General features: G+C 42.7%; 1 protein-coding gene across 2 annotated transcripts in view; it reads left to right on the top strand.

Annotated features, from left to right (window-relative positions):
• cabin1 (calcineurin binding protein 1) overlaps window positions 1–15,693 on the top strand; it is a 524,701-nt gene extending 509,008 nt beyond the window's left edge. For both annotated transcript variants that reach the window (XM_078226800.1, XM_078226799.1), the window contains 2 exons: window positions 4,977–5,194; window positions 8,072–15,693. In XM_078226800.1, coding sequence (XP_078082926.1) covers window positions 4,977–5,194; window positions 8,072–8,218 — 365 coding nt within the window. In that variant the 3' untranslated portion in view covers window positions 8,219–15,693. The remainder of the gene's footprint in view (window positions 1–4,976; window positions 5,195–8,071) is intronic.
• Window positions 15,694–18,857: the final 3,164 nt, after the last annotated feature.

The following is an 18,857-nucleotide window of genomic DNA, read 5'->3' as shown; positions in this document are numbered from 1 at the left end:
TTCTCTGCTGACAGTTAGTCAAAAGTTTTAAGATTTTGAAATTTCTGGATACTTTGATTTGGCTTCTGAGCTTTCAATGCAGGCTTGTGTAATACCATGTACTGTAGCATGTTCCTACAGAGCATCACGTGGTAGATCGTTCAACTCAATCTTTCAGCCTTCAGCTCTCTCATAGCAAAGAAAATTCTGGAGCCTGAGGGCAGCTGTGATAGTCAGTCAACTTATCACCTTCAGTCACTGGGACATTGGTGCACCTCTTGGTGACCCATGTGACCGGTGAACAATCCATCCAATTTCACAACAAGGTTGATGTGATGTATCCAAGGTGATCTAATATGGTTACATATCAAAGCTAATCCAGTTCAGCTTTGAATTCAAGATATCCCTCTCCTGGACATGCTTGCTTGAGAAGTCTGAGCTACTTGGCCCCCAACTCTGAATCATCTTTGTAAATTGTAAACAATTGCAGTCCCAACACTGATCCCGGGGGCACACCACTAATCACTGATCGCCAACCAGAAAAACACCCATTAGCACCACGCTTTGCTTTCTCTTAGTTAACCAATCCTCTATCCATGGTAATACATTACCCGTAACGCCATACACCTTTATCTTATGCAGCAGCTTTTTGGGCGGCACCTTGTCAAATGCCTTTTGGAAATCCAGATACACCACATCCAGTGGTTTCCTGTTGCCGTGTCCTCAAAGAGTTCCACTAAGTTAGTTAAACATTAACCTGCCGTTCATGAACCCATCTTCCAAATGAGACAATTTCTATACAGATGTCTCACTATTTCTTCCTTAAAGATATATTCAAGCATTTTCCCGACTACAGAAGTTAAGCTAACTGGCCTATAGTTACCCGCCTTTTGTCTACCTCTTTTTTTAAACAATGGCATCACATTTGCTGTTTTCCAATCTGCGGGAACCCCCCCCCCCAGAGTGAATTTTGGTACATTACCACGAGTGCATTTGCTATTTCCCCGCCATCTCTTTTAGTACCTAATTGCCCTTGAATTGAGTACCTTGCTAGGCCATTTCAGAAGCATTTAAGAGTCAACCACCTACTTGCCAACATATGGAAAGTGTTTAACATTCCAGAGTCCTTCCTTCAACATACTTGGGAGATGGAATATTTGATTAACTATGTTTAAGTTTTAAGTTTAAGTTATTAGTGTCAGAAGTAGGCTTACTTTAACTCTGCAATGAAGTTAGTGTGACAATCCCCGAGAGGGTTGATCTGAGTTTTGTTTTGGCAACACTCAACATCAGAGCAGATTTTTTGCATGCAAAATTAAGGAGATTGAGAGTGACTTGTATATCCAGTGCAGAGTCGGCAACAAACTTTAGATCTTGTAAATCTATGGAGGTCGGTTTAGTTTTGGCATGGAGGCAACTGAGGTTATAGAGTTTTCCATCTCAACAGTATTTAATACTGACACTAGATGGCAGTTGTTCTTTGAGGTGAATAGCTACTGACCAATGATGCAAATCGTGAATGGTACAGGGACTGTAACATAGCCTTGTTTGATCTTGGTCTGCATTTTGCAGCATCTGTTTTAGATATCCCAATCAACACAATTGCAGTCATTCCATCATGAGGCGATTGCAATGAAATGTCATGGGCCAAATCTCTGGAACACACCTGTGATTCACTGAGTCAGATTCTATGGTCAGATCAATGAATGCAATGATAGTTTTTGGGAGTTCCTTTTCCTCCCAAATCTTTGACCTGAACAGTGACATGTCCAGTAGGTGCCAGTACTTTGATCTAGGATGCCTCTACATGGTGCCGTGTATCTCCTCCTGGCAGAAGAGGGTGTTTATTATCATGAGGCCATGCTGAGCAATGGCTTTTCCCACTCTGTTTTTCCCAATGGTTCAGATATTGAAGTCACAGTCAACCCTGGCATTAAAATTGCTAGGAAGAATATTTTTTTAACTTTTGGAATGGCAATGAGGACTTCTTCAAGCTCAGAATAGAACTTCTCCTTAAAATCTCACCTGAGTCCAGGGTCAGGGCATAAGGACCAGATGCCTGTGGCAAACAGGTTATGGCTGAGTTTTGGCACATAGGATTAGAAGCAGGAATAGGCCATGTGGCCCTCTGAGCCTGCTCTGCCATTTGATAAGATCATGACTGCCCTACCTGTGGCCTCTACTCCACTTTGCTGTTTGTCTCCATCCACCACCACCTCTCCCCCCCCACCACGCGCACGCACGTGAATACACACACACCTCTTAACTCCCTTGTCTTTCGCAAATTAGCATTGAATAAATTCAATGACATTCAATAAGAATTCCACTGAATCACAGCCCTCTGAGAGAAAATAAATTCTCTTAATTTTTGTAAGGGAATTTATGCCCCCTAGTTCTAGTCTCCCTCTTTAGAGGAAACATCTGCCCAGTATTCACCCCGTGCAGAGTTTGATGTCAATGTTCACTGATTCTTTTGAATGTTATTTGTTACTGTTCATGCCATCATACCTAATCAAACCACCTAACATATTCAAAATAACATAGTCCCAATGTGATTGTTATTTTAAGAGCCCCAGTGTATCATGCCTAAGTTCATTTCTCACAACTGCCTAAGCACAAAACTGCAAAGCAACGTGCTGGTGTGTCCTCATCGAATAACATTTACCTGATACAGCATTTCCCTGTTACTGCCACACACATTACTGTTCCCTTAAAACCCACAGGGATTGCTGTTCAATATAATATCAATGTGGAGATGCCGGCATTGGACTGGGGTAAGCACAGTAAGAAGTCTCACAACACCAGGTTAAAGTCCAACAGGTTTGTTTGGTAGCAAATACCATAAGCTTTCGGAGCGCTGCCCCTTCGTCAGATGGAGTGGATATCCACTCCATCTGACGAAGGGGCAGCGCTCCGAAAGCTTATGGTATTTGCTACCAAATAAACCTGTTGGACTTTAACCTGATGTTGTGAGACTTCTTACAATATAATATCCACAGGGATTGCTGTTCCCTATAAAACCTTTTTTCCCTATAAAATTTCCACTCCATCTGACGAAGGAGCAGTGCTCTGAAAGCTTATGGTATTTGCTACCAAATAAACCTGTTGGACTTTAACCTGGTGTTGTGAGACTTCTTACCCTATAAAACCCACGGGGATTGCTGTTACCTATAAAACCCACAGAGATTGCTGTTCCTTATAAAACCCACAGGGATTGCTGTTCAATATAATATCCACAGGGATTACTGTTCCCTATAAAACCAGTAAGAGTTTTAACAACACCAGGTTAAAGTCCAACAGGTTTATTTGGTAGCAAATGCCATTAGCTTTCGGAGCCCTGCTCCTTCGTCAGATGGAGTGGATATCTGCTCGCAAACAAGGCACACAGACACAAAATCAAGTTACAGAATACTGATTAGAATGCAAATTTTTACAGATAATCAAGTCTTAAAGATACAGACAATGTGAGTGGAGGGAGCATTAGGCACAGGGTTAAAGAAATGCGTATTGTCTCCAGACAGGACAGTCAGTGAGATTCTGCAAGTCCAGGAGGCAAGCTGTGGGGGTTACCGATAGTGTGACATGAACCCAAGATCCCGGTTTAGGCTGTCCTCATGTGTGTGGAACTTGGCTATCAGTTTCTGCTCAGCGACTCTGTGCTGTTGTGTGTCGTGAAGGCCGCCTAGGAGAACGCTTACCTGAAGATCAGAGACCGAATGCCTGTGACCGCTGAAGTGCACTTTAGCGGTCACAGGCATTCGGTTTCTGATCTTCGGGTAAGCATCCTCCTAGGCGGCCTTCACGACACACGACAGCACAGAGTCGCTGAGCAGAAACTGATAGCCAAGTTCCACACACATGAGGACAGCCTAAACCGGGATCTTGGGTTCATGTCACACTATCGGTAACCCCCACAGCTTGCCTCCTGGACTTGCAGAATCTCACTGGCTGTCCTGTCTGGAGACGATACGCATTTCTTTAACCTATGCCTAATGCTCCCTCCACTCACATTGTCTGTATCTTTAAGACTTGATTAGAATGTGAATCTTTACAGATAATCAGTATTCTGTAACTTGATTTTGTGTCTCTGTGTGCCCTGTTTGCGAGCAGATATCCACTCCATCTGACGAAGGAGCAGCGCTCCGAAAGCTAATGGCATTTGCTACCAAATAAACCTGTTAGACTTTAACCTGGTGTTGTTAAAACTCTTACTGTGTTTACCCCAGTCCAACGCCGGCATCTACACATCATGACTACCCTATAAAACCCACAGGGATTGCTGTTCAATATAATATCCACAGGGATTACTGCTCCCTATAAAACCCACAGGGATTGCTGTTCCCTATAAAACCCATAGGGATTGCTGTTCCCTATAATATCCACAGGTATTGCTGTTCAATATAATATCCACAGGGATTGCTGTTCCCCATAATATCCATGATGTGGAGATGCCGGCGTCCCCTTGTATCCCATGCCCCTTCACTTTCTCCATAAGCCTTGCATGGGGCACCTTATCAAACGCCTTACTGAAATCCATATAAACCACATCTACCGCTCTTCCCCCGCTAAGTGTCTAGTCACATCTTCAAAAAACTCAATCAGACTCGTATGGCATGATCTGCCTCGGACAAAGCCATGCTGGCTACTTCTGATCATACTATTCCTTTCCAAATGTTCATAAATCCTGCCTCTCAGGATCTTCTCCAGGGTTATAAAACACAGCAGTGAAGCAAGAGGGGAGTGGAAGATGCAAATCTATAAACAATTCTTATGGATAGAAAAGTTGCTTCTAAACATTGAAAGCATGCAGACATATACTTCCCTTTGTGGAGCTTGTTGCGATTTTTCGAATGCTGCATAATTTATGTTGATGAATAGAACACACAGCTCCTTAATTTGGCTGGTGTGATTTGAGCATGATTCATTTTAAAAACAATTGTACACTATGCCCACTGTAATGCATGTTACTGAGTTGATTGTTATGTTATTTCCCATAGCTTCCAGTTCCATTAATGAACCCTCTACCACTTCAACATCCCAGTCCTGTAAGGGGGATGGCAGTCGGATCAAATCACGTGTCCCTCCAAACATGCCAAAGCTTTTCATCCCATCATCTGTGGCAAAGTTTCCACCAGAAATAACCGTTACACCACCGACCCCAACCCTACTGTCACCAAAAGGTAGCGTGTCCGAGGAAACCAAACAAAAGCTGAAGGTAAGGAATCATTCCTAACTATTCCCCATCCCCAGTATATATTTGTGCACTAATTTAGCTGCCACTTTGTGAGCCATGGGAGTGTGCACCCGTGGGTGGGTGCTTGGCCTGGGGGAGTGTGTGCCCATATGCATGTGGCTGCGTTAGTGTGCGCATGGGTACACGTGTTTCGCAAGATTGCAATCAGCTATTCAAAAATCTCCCAAGATTGCCAGCAACATTGACCAGGTGGACAGAGGTTAAAATATGGTGCCCACTATCTAGAAAGATTAAAAGAAGATCTAATGGAGGTGTTTAAAATTATGGAGGGGAGTTTGATAATTGTAAATCAGGAGAAGATGGTTTCCACTGCTTGGTGTGTCAGTGACTAGATGGTGTTAATATTAGAACAATACTTAAAGAACAAAGACAGCAGTTCAGGGTTGAAGAGGATTACATATGGGGGTCATAGGGCTGAATGGCCTCCTTATGTATTGAAACCATTCTATAATACTATGAGATGCTCATGTCACAGTCTTCAGCAATGATTAGTCTCGCCGGTAGGTTGGAAAAATAAAGAACATTAGGTATGGGCTGTGTCAGAAAGTGTGTGTAATCCACCAGAATGGGAAAAGTGAACTAGAATCTGCTTGGTCACTCCCAAAAGCCCATTTTATGGAGCATCAGTATCAGAGACCTGCAGTCCTTTCTCCGAGTCAAGTAGCAAAAACATTTAATTAGACAGGAAAGATTGGATAGTGAAGTGGGTTAGACATTGGCTCTTTACCTTAGAGGTCTCTAAGTTCAAACCCTGCTCAGACTGAAGGGCTGTCTACATATCTCTCAAAACCAAACTGTTAATGTTACTAATGATCATAAATAACCTCATATTGCTATTTTATGACTTCTACAAGTAGCTTTATGGAGTTGTTAGTCTTTTATGTTTTGTTTTTTCCATTTTCTAATCCGAGATTAATGATTGACATCTTGATATATATTTCATGTATCTAAATACAGTAAAGTGTTAATCTGTCAATTGAGATATGTAAGAGTGGTTGGCACTGCTGCCTCACAGCGCCAGGGACCCAATTCCAGACTTGAGTGACTGTATGAAATTTGCACGTGAGATTACTGTCAAGGTGAAGTCTGGATCTCCCTCTAGTGAGAAGTCTCACAACACCAGGTTAAAGTCCAACAGGTTTATTTGGTAGCAAAAGCCACTAGTTTTTAGAGCCTTAAGCTCCTTCTTCAGGTAAGTGGGAGTTCTGTTCACAAACAGGGCATATATAGACACAAACTCAATTTACAAGATAATGGTTGGAATGCGAGTCTTTACAGGTAATCAAGTCTTAAAGATACAGACAATGTGAGTGGAGAGAGGGTTAAGCACAGGTTAAAGAGGTGTGTATTGTCTCCAGCCAGGATAGTTAGTGAGATTTTGCAAGCCCAGGCAAGTCGTGGGGGTTACAGATAGTGTGACATGAACCCAAGACCCCGGTTGAGGCCGTCCTCATGTGTGCGGAACTTGTTCCTTTAAGACTTGATTACCTGTAAAGACTCGCACTCCAACCATTATCTTGTAAATTGAGTTTGTGTCTATATATGCCCTGTTTGTGAACACAACTCCCACTGACCTGATGAAGGGGCAGCACTGCCAAATAAACCTGTTGGACTTTAACCTGGTGTTGTGAGACTTCTTACTGTGCTTACCCCAGTCCAACGCCGGCATCTCCACATCATTCCTCCCACACTCCAAAGATGTACAGGTTAGGTGGATTGGCCATGCTAAATTGCCTCTTAGTGTCCAAAGATGTGTAGGTTAGGCAGATCTGCCATGGTAAATGTGCAAGGTTACGGAGATAGGATGGGGGGGGGGGATTTCCCTGGATAAAATGCTCTTTCAGAGAATCAGTGTGGACTTGATGGGCCGAATGGCTTCTCCATGCTCTAGGGATTGTGTGTGACTAAAACAAATCAGGCTTCACAGATTTGATTTTGTCAATAACTCCAAGGTCAAGTTTGGGCAAACAGTTTAAAGCTAGCGGGAACCTTTTACATTTCAGTATTTTATTTACTGCAGGAATTCCATTGATATTCACCCAGAAAACCAGAACATCCCAGTTGAGACTCTGACTGGATTTAGAGGACAATATGATACAAACTTGTGGAGTCCAGTTCCTGGTGGTCACAGGCACTTGTGCTAATCTGCTACCAATTGGGACTAAATTGGCAATTTCATGCGGAGAAAAGAGTAGATTATTAAACCAGTATAGGGGCAGCTTTTATCTGTGTTTGTGTAAAAGGTGGGATTTACACAGGCAATGTATATAATAGTGGAGTTTTGTCATGAGTGAGAGCAAACTGGTGACACCCTTCACTCTGTGGTGAGTATTTGCAGTTAATCTAATTAACGTTTTAAGATCTCCTTCATTTATTTGTGAGGATCATTTAGTCCATATATAACTAGCTCTACATTAGCGCATACAGCTAACCTGTTGTTAGTAATGTCCAAAGATGTGTAGGTTGGGTGGATTGGCCATGCTAAATTGCCCATTAGTGTCCAAAGATCTGCAGGTTAGGGGGATTAGTGGGTTAAATGCATGGTGTTACAGGGCTAGAGCTGGGGAGGGGTGGGTGAGGTGCTCCATTAGAGCGTCAGTGCAGACTCGATGGACTGAATGGCCTCTTTTTGGGCTGTAGAGATTCTATGATTATATGTCTGGCCTGGCTGTAACGGAGAACTCTTGCCATTGACTTCACATTCACAGTCATCGAAGGCTGTGTCTCCATCCCGTAATGCTGGCCTTTTGAGATGGGTTTTGTGATATTCTACTGCTCACTGAGTCTCTGCTGTGGAATTGCTCTGGTGTGAACACTGCTTTCCCTATTTTCTTTCAGACTGCCATTCTGTCAGCACAATCTGCTGCCAATGTGAAGAAAGAGACACTCTGTCAGCCAGCACTGGAAATCCTGGAGACATCGAGCCAGGAGTCTTCACTGGAGAGTGACACCGATGATGAGGAAGATGATTACATGGACATATGACACAGCGTAGATTCCCTAAGCTGCTGTAGTAGGCAGCCAACTACTGAGGATCTGCAAATGCCATTGTAAAGACAATTGGGAATACAGTTTTCTCTGAGGTGACGGAAGTGCACAATACTTTATATGGAGCACACTGGAACAGGGTGCAACATTCTCCTACCAGCATTGGCCTTTGTAAATATTAGATGCATTGTGGCAGCAAAAACAGGAGAAGCCCAGGTGCATCACTGGGCTTCTGGCTTGATTCTCTTCTGACTTTGAGAGATGACTTTGACCTTCTTAGAACACACAAGTTATTGATTTATTTTGCAGGATCAGATTTCATTAAGAGCATGTCCCTGACTGAGTTTCCAGCTTTCTCGCAGTTCAGTTTTTGGATGGGAAAAGCTGGACAAACAGGCTCAGCACAGTCACCGTGGAGATAGCAAGCGAAAGGCATGTTTTACAGGAGGCTAGAAAAAAGAGAACTGTTGGACTCGAAACAGCAAATGCTGGAAATGGTTAGCTTCTGGAAAGACCTTTTGAGGAAAGAGAGTCTGTTTGAACAGCAGGCACACTGAGACTCCTGCTGCCTATTTCCAACTTTTTCTGGTTAATTCCCTCTTAGATTCTGTTGATATTTTTCCTAATTTTTGTTAAGCCATCCTCAGTTGGAGCCTGGAGTTGTGATGGTGTGAACGGTACAGAATGGATTGGAACTTGCTTAACTTCACTGTAGATTAAAGGGTTCTGTTAACTTTCAGTCTCTGCAGTCAGGATGACTTGCTTTAACAAAAGTGCCCATTTATCCTCCTCTTAGCTGAAGCCAGGCATCACGTGAGTCTAATTGGGAACAAACATCTCCTATCCTTTCGTACTGAATCTACACACTTCATTTTTCCGTCACTAATTTCCATGATAAACGCTATTTTTTGTTACTTGTAGGTTTAGTTTTGGGGAATTGCACGCTGTACAATGTGGAGCTCAGTGAAGACATTTCCCGGTGACACTGGCTCCAGCAGATCAACAACTAGAGCAGGACATTGGAATGTATTCAAGAGGGAGAAGGTTGAGATGTTTTGGGGGTAATTGTCCAGCTTCACATTGTGTAGCTCTCTGCTGAAATGTCTTACCGTTTATTGGTCAGCTTATCATGCATAGCACACAGCTGGGGCTTTGAGTTCTTCAGTTGGGGTTGCTCCTCTCCTGAAGGGCAAAGTTCAAACATTAGCCTTGTAATCTGGTGATTTTCTTTTAAAGCCAGCATTGTGAACTCATGGTCAGGCCACACCCTAGGGTGAGCCCTAACAGGTAGATAAGCAACCTCAAAATTACACTAACCATAATCAATCACTAAACCTTTGTAGTGTAACATTGCCTAGCCCAGTAACAAGACCAACATGTCATTTTGAAATCCTTCACTGGTAACATTCTCACTTGTTTCGAACAGGAAAGTGTTACTTGCTAAAGATTGCTGTGTGTGGGAACAACACTGAAGGTGTCCATCACTAGAGAGCTGCCAGCCTTCATTCCAGTTTAAACTCTAACACACAAAATCAAATCTGGGACCGTTCAGCTGGTATATAATTTGTGGAGTAACTGACTGCAGTGTGAGCGGAGAATGAGTTAGCGAGAGGCATCAGGACCTGAGCCCAGCAGTTTACCTCATCAACAACATGAGATTTGATGATTGAGGAAGAAACAGGAATGATTGAGAAAGATAGAAGCAATCTGAACAGGAACTGGAGAATCTTAGCAGGTCCGACAGCATCTGTGGAGAGAGAACAGAGTTAACACCTCAGAGTCGGGAGTCTGATCCAGACTTGAGACGTTTGCGCTGTTCTCTCTCCACAGATGCTGTCGGACCTGCTGAGATTTTCCAACATTTTCCATTTTTGTTCCATGACTGAGAAAGAAGCTGAGTTACTGTCAAATTCTGGATGGAAAGAGCAACAGAGAAAGAAAGATTGCATTAGGAGGGAAAAGGACAAAAAGTTGTAAGATTTGATTGTTTTTAAAACTTTAGAATTTACTAACTACAGTTTAAATTGTTCCCTTTCTGGGTCAGACGAGTGAATTAGCATTGCATTAACAGTTGTCACATTGTTAAAAGGGTACTTACACTGTTCATTCTGAGCCCTAACTTTTTGTGGTGAGTTTAATGGACAAATAATGTGCAAATCCAGCAAGTTGTTAAAATGGAGGCTAATGGCGTGATGCTGTTTGTGTGAATCCAAACAGTTGAGCAGTATAAATCAACCAAACTTTTCTGGGGGTTTGAGCTACGGCTGCTAAACAGAATCACTGAATTGTTACGGTGCAGAAGGAGACCATTCAGCTCATTGTGTCTGCACCAACTCTCCAAATGAGCATCATGACTTAGTGCCATTCTCCTGCTTTTTCCCCGTACCCCTGCACATTGTTTTTATTCAAAGAATTATCTAATGTCCTCTTCAATATCTCGATTGAAGCTTCCTCCACCACACTTCCAGGCAGAGCATTCCAGACCCCAACCACACGCTGGGTGAAAATGTGTTTTCTCACATCACATTTACTTATTTTGTAAATCAGTTTAAATCTATGCCCTCACATTCTCGATCCTTTTACAGTTTCTCCTTATCTACTCTGGCCAGCACCCTCATGATTTTGACCATCTCTATCAAATCTCCTCTTAGCCTTCTTCTCTCCAAGGAGAACAGTCCCAACCTCTCCAATCTATCCTCATAACTGAAGTTTCTCATCTCTGGAATCATTCTTGTAAACCTCTTCTGCACTCTCTCCAATGTGTTCACATCCTCCCTGTAGTGTGGCTCCCAGAACTGTACACAATATTGCAACTGAGGTCTAACTAGTGTCTTGTATAAGTTCAGCATAACCTCCTTGTTCTTGTACTCTATGCCCCTATTAATAAAGCCCAGCATTCTATATGCTTTATTACCTGCTTTCCCCACCTGTCCTGCAACCTCCAATGATCTATGATCTCCTGCCTGCTTTAGAGTTTTACCTTTTACATTGTCTCTCCATATTCTTCCTACCAATGCATCATCTCACACTTCTCTGTATTGAACTTCATCTGCCATCTATCTGCCCATTCCACCAACTTATCTATGTCCTTTTGAAGTTCTACACTCTCCTCCTCACAGTTTACAATACTTCCAAGCTTTGTATCATCCTCAAGCTTTGAATTTACCCCCTGCACACCAAAATCTAAATCATTAATATATTGAAAAATACAGCACAAACAGGCCCTTCGGCCCACAAGTTGCGCCGGCCATGTCCCTTATAATATATATGATTATATATATTATATATATTAAAATATATATGAGGAAAAGCAAAGGCCCCAATACCAACTCCCTGAGGAACTTCACTCAAACCTTCCTCCAACCTGAAATATCCATTGACCATTACTCTCTGCTTCCAATTTTGTATCCAAACATATTGGAAGACTTAACAACAATGTACATATTAACAAGTATTACCTTACCGGAGGAAAGATTGCCCCATAGTCTATTCTACCATTTTATTTCCAAAGGTGAACCTGGAGCTTGGTCCTGTCCAATGGATAAGATTATATCGGAGATATCCCTGGATCTGTTTAAATGACGTTTGAAGATTATTATATGGGTTTGAGAGCACAGCACAGAGTGTTTTTCCCTGAAGTGCTGGAGTTGAGAGAAGGACAACAACAATATTTGGCCCCACAACACACTCCACACATTTACAGTGTCTGACAATGGACAATATTCCACTCAACATGAAGCAATGAGAACTTGAACTGAACTTGTTTATTGTTTATTATTCACCAGAATCTTTAAGTTTCTTGTAAAAGAGTCAGAAGTAATTCTGACAAATGTGTAACCCCACAATCGATCATTTCAGTTTGTAATAATGAAACATCCATTTCATTTCCGAGTCCTTTATATTTTAAAGCATTTGCAGCATGTTGCATCAGTGTCTTACTCAAACGCAGCTCGCGTCTATGGCTGCCACCTTCCTCCCACCCCATGTCCTCGTGTTGTTGAGATGGAACGAGCTGAATCCCAGCATTTTGTCAATGAGCGAGGCAATCACAATGGTCCCTCCCCATGAGCAGTTACAAAGCATCTTTGGTTGGGAGTGGGATGGTTCCTGTTTGTCACTGGCATTGCAAGAACTTGCATTTATATAGACCCCTTAATGTAATAAAAACTTTTCACAGGTGCACTTATCACATAAGGGGAAACAAGAGGTAGATTTTAAAGAGTTACTTACAGAAGGAGAGTGGGCCTAAACAACTGAAGGCTTGGCTGTCATTGTAGGAACAATGCAAAATCAGGAATGTTTAAAGACCAGGATTAAAAGAGCACAGAGATCTCAGCATTGATAGAATAGAAAAATGTCAAAAGACTTGAAATAATTCATACTTCAAATCTTCCAGATTAATAGCACAGTGAGAAGCTGCTGTTCAAGAAGGTGCTTGCTTGTGATAAAGGCCCTTGTGACCAACAATCCCAGCAAACTGGGGGCAGGTGCTCCACTTATTTCAACTAACTGAGGAAAACGCCTTCTCAATAAAGTGCTGTTGGAAAGTCATTGACTGTAACAACATCAAGGCAAATCCTTGATGAGAGCACTTCACCAGTTATACAGCTCTTGTCCTGCAAGCTCAGCCATGCACACACACAGGAATTTCTTGTATTTCACGCATTATTCAGCAAGGAAAATCAGTAGGGGGTGGTCAGGTGTAACACCTTGTGTAGAAAGGCACAACTACAACTAAAAGCTATTGAGCCGGAAGTCCATTTGTGCTATCTGCTTTGACCATGTGTTGGCAGCGCGGATGTGTCAGGTGGAGCTGGGTCTCACTTGAGATGCGCAGCTTTACCTCCACAAGACTATACCTTCATAGAAAGTAGCAGGAGGAGGCCATTCGGCCCTTCAAGCCTGCTCCACCATTCAACATGATCATAGCTGATCATCAAATTCAATATCCTGATCCCCCCTTCCTCCCATATTCCTTGATCCCTTTAGCCCCAAGAGCTATATCTAATTTCTTCTTGAAATCAGACAACGTTTTGGCCTCAACTACATTCTGTGGTAGTAAATTCCACACATTCACTGCTCCCTGGGTGAAGAAGTTTCTTCTCACCTCAGTCCAAAAAGGTTTATTCCTTATCCTCAAACTATGACCCCTAGTTCTGGACACCCCCACCATCGGGAACATTCTTCTGAATCCATCCCATCTAATCCTGTTAGAATTTTATAAGTTTCTATGAGATCACTCTCACTCTTGTAAACTCTAATGAATATAATCCTAACCGACTCAATCTCTCCTCATATGACAGTCCTACTGGAATCCCAGTCCCAGGAATTAGTCTGGTAAACCTTTGCTGCACTCACTGTATAGCAAGGACCTTCCTCAGATACAGACTCCAAAACTGTACACAGTATTTCAGTTGTGGCCTCACTAACGTCTTATACAACTATAATAAAACATCCCTTTTTTTAAACTCAAATCCTCTTGCTATGAAGGCCAACATACCATTTGCCTTCTTCACTGCCTGTTGTACCTGCATGCTTACTTTCAGCGACTGATGCACAAGGACACCCAAGGTCTCACTGAGCTCTCAATTTACACCCATTCAAGTAATAATCTGTTTTCCTGTTGTTAGCAAAGTGGATAACCTCACATTTATCCACATTATACTCTTCCCTAGTTAGTCCCAGTTTGTCTTGTCTCTTCAGAGTGCAAGCGTGAAAATGTAACCCCCCCCCCAGCATCCCCTCCATGTCAGTGGGCCCTGAGTACCTATTAAGTCTGTTGGCACTGTTTACGCAGGGCTTAGAGATCCGTGCTCACCCACACTAACATCACAAGGCTTCTCCCCACTTTGCTGAATGCTGCTGGTGGCAGTCACAGATCCAGACTCACTGTTCATTCCAAGTGTGATCGATTCGTCATTGGCTTCATTAGCTAAGCTCATTCTACTCAAACTCTCCCCATAGCATAACCTCTGTCATGCCAGGAATCCATGTCCTCTGTCAATCTGTTTGGACAGATTCCAGGCTTGGTGACGGATGAGCTGTTCACAGGGGCTGGCTGCTTCACCTGTATTTTCCTGATCAGTTGGTGTTATTTATGACCTCACCTGAGCTGGAGTTTTTATTTCTCTCCCTTTTTTGTGTTTCCTGTTCTGTGAACTTGGGCACTTTATCAATCTGGGAACAGGAGATTATGGGTGCAAGTGACAGGGCTGCCAGCTCTCACCTTTTTTGATCTGACTAATGACTTTTACCAGCTTAGAATCATAAAATGCCTACAGTGCAGAAGAAGGCCGTTTGGCCCATTGAGTCTGCACCGACCACAATCCCACCCAGGCCCTATTCATGTAACCCCACATATTTACCCTGCTAATCTCCCTCTTACTGTGACTGGCCTCTCACCAGTAACAGTAAGAACTGAGTGCACAAAGATTCCATCAGGGAATGATGAGATTGTTTGAGATCCCACCACAATATTCAAAGAAAAGCCGGAAGTTTTAAAAATTCTTTCATGGAATTTGGGCATTGCTGGCTAGGCCAGCAACTGTTGCCCATCTATCATTCCTCTTGAACTGTGTGGCTTGTGTAGGCCATTTCAGGAGATGTTTACGTCTAGTCCACACCAAGAAAAAATGGCCGATTTCCTACCGGAGATGGCCTTCTATGACAATCAATGGTATTCCCATGGTCACCATCACTGAGACCAGCTTTCAATTCCAGAATTATTAATTGAATTTAAATTCCAACAGCTGGATTTGATCCTTCAACCAACTGATTTTCTCTTTCACGTTCTCATTGTCGTTTATGGAAGCTTTCTTTATACAAATTGGCTGCGGCAGTTTTCTACATTGTGACAGTGACCACATTTCAGAAAAACTTCATCGACTGAAATGCTTTGGAACATCCTGAGGTCATAAAAGGTGCTATATAAATGCAAGTTTGTTCTTACCTTAGTGGCACTTTTGTTGTGTAAGTATGCGATTAGTGTGTACGAGGAGGGGAGGATTTGCCTTTTGCATCGTGTGTGAGGTTTTGAGACAATTCCTACAAGTCCCCAGAGCAGTGTTTGTACTTGAATATCTCGGAAAAATGTAAAACATGCTAGTGATTCTAAGCTGCTGTTCCAGTTAGTATGGAATTTTTTTTATATTGTATATTTTCTAAGGGCTTCTGCATCCTGACTGATCACTTGTACATTTTTACAGGAAGTGTTCTTAAACCATGACTTTGCTTAGCTGCAAAAAAACCGATTGAAGTGTCAAGCTTTTACTACTGAATGTTCTGTCACCGGAATGATCTCTGCTTTTTTTATATGCAATGTTTTAACCGTAAAGCTATTCTGATTCAACTCTTGTACATAAAAAGAACATTTTTTTTGGAAAAGGAGGAAATCTATTAACAGTGTTCGCATGTGAAATGCTACCATCTGACGGCAGCTACTAATAAAACCCTCGGCCAAACAGGCTCCTGGAAAGGACAAACTGACCGTCTGTGTCATTCTTTGCTTCACATTCACTCTGATGCCAAGTGAACCATTTCTCAGGTGGTGAGGCCGGTGGTTTACTGACCCAGTCTCACTTTGACGCTTAAGTTGAGCGATGAGGGAGCTCCCATCACATCAGTCTGACCTGGATTCAAACCCACTCCCTGAGGCATCATTCTGATTGTATTTCTCTGCGCCTTCACCTTCTTGGGTTGGCTGATACCAGACCCAAGTTCCAAAGCTCATGGGACATAATTCGTCTTTTTGAATAACTCCTCTTGTTTTTATCTTTGAAATCTGCCGAGGCTACCTTTGGCCCCTGGACCTTCCTCTCCCAGTGGATACTGCATAGCCTTGATGCTGATAACATTTCATTTCATTCAATGTGTAAAATATTGTTGCTATCTTTTTGTCTCCCCAACCTACAGTTTGATTGGACTCTGCCCTTGAACCTCCTCAAACTAAATGAGGTGCCCTGTCCACAAAATCACTTCTTTCTTATGTTATTGGACTTCTGAGCATCTTGCTAACATTGCACTGTCAAAATAGACTCATTGTTTAAATATTGGGTAGAATGAGGATATTATCTTCAGCCACACCACGATCCTCATCTCAATCCCCAACTGTTCTCATATGAACATAACATATGAATTAGGAACAGGAGTAGGCAATCTAGCCCCTTAAGCCTGTTCCGACATTCAATAAGATCATGGCTTTTTGTGGACTCAGCTCCACTTACCCACTCACTCACCATAACCCTTAATTCCTTTACTGTTCAAAAATCTATCTTTCTTTGACTTAAAAACATTCAACGAGGCAGCCCCAACTGCTTCACCGGGCAGGGAATTCCACAGATTCACAACCCTTTGGGTGAAGAAGTTCCTCCTCAACTCGGTCCTGAATCAGCTTCCCCTTATTTTGAGGCCATGCCCCCTAGTTCTGGGTTCATCTGCCAGTGGAAACAATCTCCCTGCTTCTAATCTATTCATAATTTTATATGTTTCTATAAGGTCTCCCCTCATTCTTCTAAATTCCTAGAGTATAGCCCCAAACTACTCAGTCTCTTATAAGCCAACTCTCTCAACTCCGGAATTAACCTAGTGAATCTCCTCTGCACCCCCTCCAGTGCCAGTATATCCTTTCTCAAGTAAGGAGACCAAAACTGTACACAGTATTCCAGGTGTGGCCTCACCAGTACCCAACACAGCTGCTACATAACCTCGCTGTTTTTAAACTCTATCCCTCTAGCAATGAAGGACAACATTCCATTTGCCACCTTAATTACCTGCTGCACCTGCAAACCAACTTCTTGTGATTCATGCACAAGGACAGCCAGGTCCCTCTGCACAGCAGCATGCTGCAATTTCTTTTACTATTTAATAGTCCATTTTGCTGCTGTTCCTACCAAAATGGATGACCCTACATTTACCAACATTGTACTCCATCTGCCAGACCCTTGCCCACTCACTTAAACTATCTATATCCCTTTACAGACATTCAGCGTCCTCTGCACACTTTGCTCTGCCACTCATCTTAGTGTCATCTGCGAACTTTGACACACTACACTTGGTCCCCAAGTCCAAATCATCTATGTAAATTGTAAACAATTGTGGTCCCAACTCTGAGCCGTGAGGCACACCACTAGTCACTGATCGCCAACCAGAAAAACACCCATTTACCCCCACTCTTTGCTTTCTGTTAGTTAACCAATCCTCTATCCATACTAATACATTACCTGTAACACTGTGCACCTTTATCTTATGTAGCAGTCTTTGGTGCGGCACCTTGTCAAATGCCTTCTAGAAATCCAGATATACCACATCCACCGGTTTCCCATTGTCCACCGCGCTTGTAATGTCCTCAAAGAATTCCACTAAATTAGTTAATATGACCTACATTTCATGAACCCATGCTACACCTTCCCAATGAGGCAATTTCTATCCAGATGTCTCGCTATTTCTTCCTTGATGATAGATTCAAGCATTTTCCCCACTACAGAAGTTAAGCTAACCTGCCTATAGTTACCTGCCTTTTGTCTACCTCCTTTTTTAAACAGTGGCGTCGCATTTGCTGTTTTTCAATCTGTGGGAACCACCCCAGACTCCAGCGAAGTTTGGTAAATTGCCCACAACTGCATTTGCTATTTCACCCGGCATCTCTTTTAGTACCCTAGGATGCATTCCATCAGAGCCAGGAGACCTGTCTACGTTTAGCCCCGTTAACTTGCCCAACACTACCTCTTTCGTGATAATGATAGCTTCTAGAACCAAAAACCCTGTCTGAGCCAAGCAGAGTATCTGACCTCCTCTAATTCCACCTCTGTAATGCTGGTCGCCTCTCCTATGACCTCAATCTGCCTGTCACTGAAACACTCTGTCATCTCTGAACTCCTTTTTTTAAAGTTAAAGTTTAAAGTTTATTTAAAGTAAAGTTTATTTATTAGTGTCACAGGTAGGCTTACATTAACACCACAATGAAATTACTGTGAAAATCCCCAAGTCGCCACACTCCGACGCCTTCTTCCTCCCTCCCAAAGCTCCGCTGGCAACATCACTGCTGGGAACCAGGATCCTGTTGGTCTGTGATGCACTAACTTCAATCTTCCCAGACACTTTGGCAATATCAATTATCCATTTCCAACTTCATGTTTGACAGCGACACTCATTGGCTGAAGCAAGACTTTAAAAAAACTTTTTAAACTTGCTTCCAGTGAGAGTGAGATGGTAAAAGGTGAGAGATCTTACATTTCTGAAGTCAGAGAGGAAAGAGTAAGAAGAGGACACTGCAGGATAGAGGAAAATCCAAACCAAGTGGCAACATATCTGCATTTATTAGCAGCGATAGCTATAGCACCTCCGAAGCTGGTCATCAAAGACTTGACTCCAATCCTTGTCCAATATCGATCTAACCTTCTCCAATCTTTAATTCTTGAGGTTTGCTATTAACAGGAGGTGCTATTATGGAGCCTGGGATGTGGAGAGAGAACACTTTTTGGGGAGCAGATGTTATGAGGCAATGGTACTTTGGGAGGGCATGATGGATACCAAAGTACGGACAACGAAAGTGGAAGATTCTGACTCGGCCATGGTTTAATGTCAGGCAGTTTGTCAGCACAAGGGCAAGAGATACAGGCGAGAGTCGTCGGCGTGCATT

The sequence above is a fragment of the Mustelus asterias genome, chromosome 13 (genome assembly GCF_964213995.1).
Source record: "Mustelus asterias chromosome 13, sMusAst1.hap1.1, whole genome shotgun sequence".
In the NCBI taxonomy this organism is placed as follows: Eukaryota; Metazoa; Chordata; class Chondrichthyes; order Carcharhiniformes; family Triakidae; genus Mustelus; species Mustelus asterias.
Note: the sequence above shows the minus strand (reverse complement) of the source record. Positions and strands in the feature narration are given on the sequence as shown.